The 9378-nt window shown below is 75.9% G+C and overlaps 1 protein-coding gene across 1 annotated transcript; it reads left to right on the top strand.

Moving 5' to 3' along the window:
* The first annotated feature begins 215 nt into the window (after positions 1-215).
* On the top strand, positions 216-8175 carry LOC125440667 (basic proline-rich protein-like). Its single transcript, XM_048510526.1, has 5 exons — positions 216-345; positions 689-805; positions 896-1127; positions 4950-5979; positions 8083-8175. The coding sequence occupies exons 1-5, from the start codon at positions 216-218 to the stop codon at positions 8173-8175; spliced, it is 1602 nt and encodes a 533-aa protein (XP_048366483.1).
* Positions 8176-9378: the final 1203 nt, after the last annotated feature.

Here is a 9378-nt window from a genome sequence, read left to right on the forward strand (position 1 = left end):
GGCACACGGCAGGTGCCCAGAGTGGCCTGCTTGCATGCTCATTTTTTAAAAAGAAAAGAATGCACACAACGTTTGCTCCCCAAAAGAGGCAGCTGCCAGGCCTTCCTTGTGCTTGCGGAGGAACAACAGTGGGAGGAGGGAGAGAAGGGGGGGGGCAACATCAACTACTTCCCCTCCCCATTTCTCCCCTGGAAAGATGGGAGTGGGACCCACTCATGCCACTGTGGGGCACTTGTGCCAATCGATTCAGCTCCCTGATCGATGGTCCTCAGCTGGGCCCAGCCTCTGAACAACGGTTGCCCCCCTGCAGTGTAAACTACGAGGGTGCTAAGGCCAGGGGGCGAGGTGGGGCTGCTGCTCTGTCCCTCTGCGCCCACGCCTGGGCGTTGCAGCATCTTGGTGCTTTGGGGGTCAGCTAAGTCAGAGCCTTCGTCTGAGGCTGCCGAGAGAGACCCGAGGCCGAAGGGCAAAGCACCAAGAAGGGGCAGATGGAGCCTGGGGTCTGCTCCCGGTAAGCGAAAGCTTCGGTGGTCCAGGCCACAGAAGCGAAGACCGCCCCGCTAAAGTGGCAAATCTGCATTTGCAGGGAACTCGAGCCGTGAAAGGAAGAACGTGAGAAACAGAGGAAGGGAGGTTTTGGTTGCTACTGGCACAGCATGAGTCGTTCCTGGTTGTGGGACCCCATCAGGGCGCTGTGGGGGCCGCTGGTGCGCCTGCAGGAGGCGGAGTGACCCCGTCGGCCGGAGGCGGCGGCTGCTGCAATGGGGGCGGATCTGCAAAGAAAGAAAGGAAGAAATAACAGAAGGTCCGTGAAGCAGCTGAAGTGCCCCACGCAAGCGACACCAGTGGCAACACCTGCTCCGCATTACAGGGAGGATTTTCTTTTTTTACGGAGGGCAAGTTCCCATTTTCTCACCCTGGGGCATATCTACTAATGATGGCACCCAGGACAAGTACTGCCCAACACTGAGCTATGTGCCCCCCCCCCCCCCCCCCCCCCCCCCCCCCCCCCCCCCCCCCCCCCCCCCACCCCCCCCCCCCCCCCCCCCCCCCCCCCCCCACCCCCCCCCCCCCCCCCCCCCCCCCCCCCCCCCCCCCCCCCCCCCCCCCCCCCCCCCCCCCCCACCCCCCCCCCTCCCCTCCCTCCGCCCCGCCCGCCCCACCCCCCCCCCACCCCCCACCCGCCCCACACCCCCCCCCCCCCACCCCCCCCCCCCCCCACCCCCCCCCCCCCCCACCCCCCCCCCCCCCCACCCCCCCCCCCCCCCACCCCCCCCCCCCCCCACCCCCCCCCCCCCCCACCCCCCCCCCCCCCCACCCCCCCCCCCCCCCACCCCCCCCCCCCCCCACCCCCCCCCCCCCCCACCCCCCCCCCCCCCCACCCCCCCCCCCCCCCACCCCCCCCCCCCCCCACCCCCCCCCCCCCCCACCCCCCCCCCCCCCCACCCCCCCCCCCCCCCACCCCCCCCCCCCCCCACCCCCCCCCCCCCCCACCCCCCCCCCCCCCCACCCCCCCCCCCCCCCACCCCCCCCCCCCCCCACCCCCCCCCCCCCCCACCCCCCCCCCCCCCCACCCCCCCCCCCCCCCACCCCCCCCCCCCCCCACCCCCCCCCCCCCCCACCCCCCCCCCCCCCCACCCCCCCCCCCCCCCACCCCCCCCCCCCCCCACCCCCCCCCCCCCCCACCCCCCCCCCCCCCCACCCCCCCCCCCCCCCACCCCCCCCCCCCCCCACCCCCCCCCCCCCCCACCCCCCCCCCCCCCCACCCCCCCCCCCCCCCACCCCCCCCCCCCCCCACCCCCCCCCCCCCCCACCCCCCCCCCCCCCCACCCCCCCCCCCCCCCACCCCCCCCCCCCCCCACCCCCCCCCCCCCCCACCCCCCCCCCCCCCCACCCCCCCCCCCCCCCACCCCCCCCCCCCCCCACCCCCCCCCCCCCCCACCCCCCCCCCCCCCCACCCCCCCCCCCCCCCACCCCCCCCCCCCCCCACCCCCCCCCCCCCCCACCCCCCCCCCCCCCCACCCCCCCCCCCCCCCACCCCCCCCCCCCCCCACCCCCCCCCCCCCCCACCCCCCCCCCCCCCCACCCCCCCCCCCCCCCACCCCCCCCCCCCCCCACCCCCCCCCCCCCCCACCCCCCCCCCCCCCCACCCCCCCCCCCCCCCACCCCCCCCCCCCCCCACCCCCCCCCCCCCCCACCCCCCCCCCCCCCCACCCCCCCCCCCCCCCACCCCCCCCCCCCCCCACCCCCCCCCCCCCCCACCCCCCCCCCCCCCCACCCCCCCCCCCCCCCACCCCCCCCCCCCCCCACCCCCCCCCCCCCCCACCCCCCCCCCCCCCCACCCCCCCCCCCCCCCACCCCCCCCCCCCCCCACCCCCCCCCCCCCCCACCCCCCCCCCCCCCCACCCCCCCCCCCCCCCACCCCCCCCCCCCCCCACCCCCCCCCCCCCCCACCCCCCCCCCCCCCCACCCCCCCCCCCCCCCACCCCCCCCCCCCCCCACCCCCCCCCCCCCCCACCCCCCCCCCCCCCCACCCCCCCCCCCCCCCACCCCCCCCCCCCCCCACCCCCCCCCCCCCCCACCCCCCCCCCCCCCCACCCCCCCCCCCCCCCACCCCCCCCCCCCCCCACCCCCCCCCCCCCCCACCCCCCCCCCCCCCCACCCCCCCCCCCCCCCACCCCCCCCCCCCCCCACCCCCCCCCCCCCCCACCCCCCCCCCCCCCCACCCCCCCCCCCCCCCACCCCCCCCCCCCCCCACCCCCCCCCCCCCCCACCCCCCCCCCCCCCCACCCCCCCCCCCCCCCACCCCCCCCCCCCCCCACCCCCCCCCCCCCCCACCCCCCCCCCCCCCCACCCCCCCCCCCCCCCACCCCCCCCCCCCCCCACCCCCCCCCCCCCCCACCCCCCCCCCCCCCCACCCCCCCCCCCCCCCACCCCCCCCCCCCCCCACCCCCCCCCCCCCCCACCCCCCCCCCCCCCCACCCCCCCCCCCCCCCACCCCCCCCCCCCCCCACCCCCCCCCCCCCCCACCCCCCCCCCCCCCCACCCCCCCCCCCCCCCACCCCCCCCCCCCCCCACCCCCCCCCCCCCCCACCCCCCCCCCCCCCCACCCCCCCCCCCCCCCACCCCCCCCCCCCCCCACCCCCCCCCCCCCCCACCCCCCCCCCCCCCCACCCCCCCCCCCCCCCACCCCCCCCCCCCCCCACCCCCCCCCCCCCCCACCCCCCCCCCCCCCCACCCCCCCCCCCCCCCACCCCCCCCCCCCCCCACCCCCCCCCCCCCCCACCCCCCCCCCCCCCCACCCCCCCCCCCCCCCACCCCCCCCCCCCCCCACCCCCCCCCCCCCCCACCCCCCCCCCCCCCCACCCCCCCCCCCCCCCACCCCCCCCCCCCCCCACCCCCCCCCCCCCCCACCCCCCCCCCCCCCCACCCCCCCCCCCCCCCACCCCCCCCCCCCCCCACCCCCCCCCCCCCCCACCCCCCCCCCCCCCCACCCCCCCCCCCCCCCACCCCCCCCCCCCCCCACCCCCCCCCCCCCCCACCCCCCCCCCCCCCCACCCCCCCCCCCCCCCACCCCCCCCCCCCCCCACCCCCCCCCCCCCCCACCCCCCCCCCCCCCCACCCCCCCCCCCCCCCACCCCCCCCCCCCCCCACCCCCCCCCCCCCCCACCCCCCCCCCCCCCCACCCCCCCCCCCCCCCACCCCCCCCCCCCCCCACCCCCCCCCCCCCCCACCCCCCCCCCCCCCCACCCCCCCCCCCCCCCACCCCCCCCCCCCCCCACCCCCCCCCCCCCCCACCCCCCCCCCCCCCCACCCCCCCCCCCCCCCACCCCCCCCCCCCCCCACCCCCCCCCCCCCCCACCCCCCCCCCCCCCCACCCCCCCCCCCCCCCACCCCCCCCCCCCCCCACCCCCCCCCCCCCCCACCCCCCCCCCCCCCCACCCCCCCCCCCCCCCACCCCCCCCCCCCCCCACCCCCCCCCCCCCCCACCCCCCCCCCCCCCCACCCCCCCCCCCCCCCACCCCCCCCCCCCCCCACCCCCCCCCCCCCCCACCCCCCCCCCCCCCCACCCCCCCCCCCCCCCACCCCCCCCCCCCCCCACCCCCCCCCCCCCCCACCCCCCCCCCCCCCCACCCCCCCCCCCCCCCACCCCCCCCCCCCCCCACCCCCCCCCCCCCCCACCCCCCCCCCCCCCCACCCCCCCCCCCCCCCACCCCCCCCCCCCCCCACCCCCCCCCCCCCCCACCCCCCCCCCCCCCCACCCCCCCCCCCCCCCACCCCCCCCCCCCCCCACCCCCCCCCCCCCCCACCCCCCCCCCCCCCCACCCCCCCCCCCCCCCACCCCCCCCCCCCCCCACCCCCCCCCCCCCCCACCCCCCCCCCCCCCCACCCCCCCCCCCCCCCACCCCCCCCCCCCCCCACCCCCCCCCCCCCCCACCCCCCCCCCCCCCCACCCCCCCCCCCCCCCACCCCCCCCCCCCCCCACCCCCCCCCCCCCCCACCCCCCCCCCCCCCCACCCCCCCCCCCCCCCACCCCCCCCCCCCCCCACCCCCCCCCCCCCCCACCCCCCCCCCCCCCCACCCCCCCCCCCCCCCACCCCCCCCCCCCCCCACCCCCCCCCCCCCCCACCCCCCCCCCCCCCCACCCCCCCCCCCCCCCACCCCCCCCCCCCCCCACCCCCCCCCCCCCCCACCCCCCCCCCCCCCCACCCCCCCCCCCCCCCACCCCCCCCCCCCCCCACCCCCCCCCCCCCCCACCCCCCCCCCCCCCCACCCCCCCCCCCCCCCACCCCCCCCCCCCCCCACCCCCCCCCCCCCCCACCCCCCCCCCCCCCCACCCCCCCCCCCCCCCACCCCCCCCCCCCCCCACCCCCCCCCCCCCCCACCCCCCCCCCCCCCCACCCCCCCCCCCCCCCACCCCCCCCCCCCCCCACCCCCCCCCCCCCCCACCCCCCCCCCCCCCCACCCCCCCCCCCCCCCACCCCCCCCCCCCCCCACCCCCCCCCCCCCCCACCCCCCCCCCCCCCCACCCCCCCCCCCCCCCACCCCCCCCCCCCCCCACCCCCCCCCCCCCCCACCCCCCCCCCCCCCCACCCCCCCCCCCCCCCACCCCCCCCCCCCCCCACCCCCCCCCCCCCCCACCCCCCCCCCCCCCCACCCCCCCCCCCCCCCACCCCCCCCCCCCCCCACCCCCCCCCCCCCCCACCCCCCCCCCCCCCCACCCCCCCCCCCCCCCACCCCCCCCCCCCCCCACCCCCCCCCCCCCCCACCCCCCCCCCCCCCCACCCCCCCCCCCCCCCACCCCCCCCCCCCCCCACCCCCCCCCCCCCCCACCCCCCCCCCCCCCCACCCCCCCCCCCCCCCACCCCCCCCCCCCCCCACCCCCCCCCCCCCCCACCCCCCCCCCCCCCCACCCCCCCCCCCCCCCACCCCCCCCCCCCCCCACCCCCCCCCCCCCCCACCCCCCCCCCCCCCCACCCCCCCCCCCCCCCACCCCCCCCCCCCCCCACCCCCCCCCCCCCCCACCCCCCCCCCCCCCCACCCCCCCCCCCCCCCACCCCCCCCCCCCCCCACCCCCCCCCCCCCCCACCCCCCCCCCCCCCCACCCCCCCCCCCCCCCACCCCCCCCCCCCCCCACCCCCCCCCCCCCCCACCCCCCCCCCCCCCCACCCCCCCCCCCCCCCACCCCCCCCCCCCCCCACCCCCCCCCCCCCCCACCCCCCCCCCCCCCCACCCCCCCCCCCCCCCACCCCCCCCCCCCCCCACCCCCCCCCCCCCCCACCCCCCCCCCCCCCCACCCCCCCCCCCCCCCACCCCCCCCCCCCCCCACCCCCCCCCCCCCCCACCCCCCCCCCCCCCCACCCCCCCCCCCCCCCACCCCCCCCCCCCCCCACCCCCCCCCCCCCCCACCCCCCCCCCCCCCCACCCCCCCCCCCCCCCACCCCCCCCCCCCCCCACCCCCCCCCCCCCCCACCCCCCCCCCCCCCCACCATTACATCCAAAAAGCCTTTTATTTCTGCTTCTATGGAATTCCTCTACATTGTGGCAGGAATCTTAATTCATCTATATTCCTAGTGCAGTGGACCTCTGGTGTCTTGACATGGAGAGGTTGAATGTTACAGCGGAAGGTGCGGTAGCCCCCAAAGAGGGCCTCGACTTTTCCCTTCTGGATCTGGAGGAACCGGCAGGAGAACGGGCCTCACAGGCTCTTTCCCGCCCTCAGATCAGCACGAAGTCTTCCTTTACTCCGTTGGAACGAGGGACGTGACGACTTCCACTCATGGGGACTTCCATGAGCCGCTTGGGGCGCTTTCGTCTGGCGGATCGAGTTTCCGTGGATCGGATCTCTACCCGCTGCGTGTGGATTACAAAACCTCAGATGCAACCTGTCAGTGGAGGAGACGGGCCTGACCACCTTTCATGTATGCGTTCCAGGAATCCATTGAACGCATTCCTGGACTCGTATTTTGGTGATGCTCCCAGCTAACCTCACCGCGGGCACAGCACGGGGGCCCGGCCCGGAAGGATACTGGGACTAAACCTGGGATTGGGAGGGGTATCCGTACCATCTTTCAATCGGACCCCCCTGATCCCGGGCCAGCGCATCGCACCTGGAGGTGCCTCGGGGAGCCACCGGTGGCTACTGGTGGTTCTCCGATGCACCGCTTCCAGACGACTTAAGATTCCGAAGAAAGCCTGCACTTCCCAGCCGGATCTGTTCCCTCTCCCATCGAAGGAGACCTGGGATGAGGAAGTGGGGCTTACCGCGTAGATGCTCACAGCTACGGACCTCGAACGCCAGCTATGGGAGGAGGAACGGGCACAGTTGCAGCAAGAGCGCTTAAACCCGCAGAGGGACCGGGAACGGCAACGCAAAGAAGTCCAGCTCGAGTTGGACCGCGCTAAAGACAGCGCTCCAACGACAATAATATGCCCAGAATCTGTCAGTGTCCATGATAAAGTCCTGGAACACTCCAGACTGGATTTACAACGGCAACGCTGGAAGCTGCCGGTGGGCCCTGGCGCACGCAAAGTGAGCTCACTGGAAGCTCTTAAACCGACGAACTGGCTAAATTGGAACGAGAAAAAGCTGCTCTGCATGCGCATTCAGGATGAATACTGACCAAAGGGAGAGTGGAGCTGGCTACGCTGGAGAGGGAGCTAAGGAGGCAGCAGACCAGGAAGCCCCAAGCTGGAGTCTATGCTGTTACCGCATCACGCTGGCGCTTGTGGGGCCACGTACATTCGTCCTGCCACCCAAACGCCAGCGCTGCACCGCCAGCGCCCCTGATTCCTCGCCCCCCCCGCATAACAGCTGCCTGCCCAGCCTGCTCAACTCCACGCAACCACCGCCCCAGCTGGTGCTTAAGAGCTGCGGAACGGGGCTACTATCGCCCCTCGATACCAGCCCGCTTCGATGGGACCGCTTCCAAACTTCCCTACTTCATCTTGCAACTCAATGCCCACTTGGAAGACTATGATGATTTATACCGGTCCGAGCGCGAAAAAATACGGGACATCGGCTCAGGCCTGGATGGGGCAGCAGGCGGCTGGTTCGTGACGCTTTTGGATTGGCAAGATGAAGACTCTCGCACGGTGCCCGCGATTCCTCCTGGGGCCTTAAGAGCTGGGCCTAAAGATCCAGGCGCCGAGAATGAAGCTATCCGGGCACTATCAAAACTATCCAGCAAGGCAACCGCCTGCTTGCAGAATTTGGGTTCGAATTTCGTATGCATGCTGCTACCGACTTCCTCCTGAGTGGCCTGAACGCATGAAATGCTTAATAATTCTCGGATGCTGTGGACGGCAAGCTGCGCGGAAACGGTGTTTTTAATCTCGGGTTCCTCGCACTATTGCAGATTGGATCCAGTTGGGGTCCCAGGTGGCGTCTCGCTTGGAATACTGCGTGCCGGAGGCCGCCCACGCCTAAAACCCACCACTGTGCCCACCCGCTGCCCAGCCGCCTCTACCTAAAACCACCTTCTGAACGCCACGCCGACTGGGATTGTGTCTTTACTGCGGAGGGCCACTAATATCTAGCCGCCAACTGTCCCAAGAAACAAAAACCAACCGCCTTTCCAGCTACGCCAAGACTCCATCTGCCAAGCCACCACGCAGATCGGGGCCGCCCTCGACGGGGCTCGCTCTAAAGCGGTCATCGAATACCCAGAGTGAGGGGGAAGTAGCTGTTTGCCTCTTCTTCAGCCCCCATGGACATGGGCCCGACTCCTGACGCCGGGTGAGTGAAGGCAGCGCTCCCATTACTGTCCAAGCCGCTTCTGGCCAACCCCGCTGCAAACACACTCGCATGATAGCCTCGGCCATTGTGGACTCTGGCTGCTCCCCGTGCTGAAGGCGGCCCCAGGCGGCCGAGGGGCTAGGTCTGGCCCAAGTTCCCCTGGCTAAGCCCATACCATTCACCCAAATGGGACGGCAGCCCCCTCGGGAACAAAGGACCGGCCCAGTCTAAAACACAGCCGGTTCCTCTCCGCTATGCCGACCATTGGGAGAAAATTAGTTTTATTTTGGCTCAGTGGCCAAACACTCCATAGTTTTGGGCATTACATGGTTATTGTTACATGAACCAAAGTTCATTTGGAAAGCACCATCTTAGAATTCACTGACCCTCCCCGCGGTGAACACATGAATTGGGGGGAAAACCCAACTTCTCCTGACACACCCCCCTCCCTGGCTTCTTCAGCTATCGCTCCCGACTCTATTGGCCTCCCACCCGCGTATCATGATCTAGCCAGAGCTTTTCAGGAGCAGGAATGCGATCAGTTGCCACCCCACAGAGACACTGACTGCAAAATCGTCATACAACCAGGGGCTTAACTGCCCAAAGCGTAGAATCTACCGTGATGAGTTCCAATGAGGAGAAGGAACTGCGTGCTCTTCTTGGACATGAACCTCGCTCAAGGGTTCATACGACGGGCTACCAAACACACACACGCCAGTTCTCGCTTTGTTTGTAAAAAAAAAGATGGCTCCTACGGCTTTGCACAGATTATCGAGGTCTCAACGCGGGTCTCCCTGTCCAATAAATATCCTTTGCCTTTTGATCAATGACCTTTAGATGCACTCGGCAAAGGGCGCATTTTTACTAAATTGGACTTGAGAGAAGCTTACTACAGGGTCAGAATTGCTGAAGGCTATGAACACTTGATCATGCGTTTAACACAAAGTTTGGACAGTTTGAATACTTAATAATGCCATTCGTTGGTAAATTTCGGGGCTTTTATGGCCCTTATCAACGAAGTTCTCTCCATGATTTATTGTACAAGGGAGTTGTGGTATACTTAGATGACGCTTTTGATTTTACTCACAAACCATAGAAGAGCAGCTTTGTAAAACACAGTTCGAGAGGTATTGAAACGC

The sequence above is a fragment of the Sphaerodactylus townsendi genome, linkage group LG11, assembly GCF_021028975.2.
Source record: "Sphaerodactylus townsendi isolate TG3544 linkage group LG11, MPM_Stown_v2.3, whole genome shotgun sequence".
NCBI classification, from domain to species: Eukaryota; Metazoa; Chordata; class Lepidosauria; order Squamata; family Sphaerodactylidae; genus Sphaerodactylus; species Sphaerodactylus townsendi.

Excerpts from the sequence above, each read along its gene's own strand:
- LOC125440667 (XM_048510526.1), top strand. The coding sequence starts at position 216 with ATGCCACTGTGGGGCACTTGTGCCAATCGATTCAGCTCCCTGATCGAT. Across the intron at positions 1,128-4,949 it reads CCCCCCCCCCCCCCCCCACC|CCCCCCCCCCCCCCCACCCC; the intron begins CCCCCCCCTCCC and ends CCCCCCCCCCCA. Across the intron at positions 5,980-8,082 it reads CCCCCCCCCCCCCACCCCCC|CTACGCCAAGACTCCATCTG; the intron begins CCCCCCCCCACC and ends CCGCCTTTCCAG.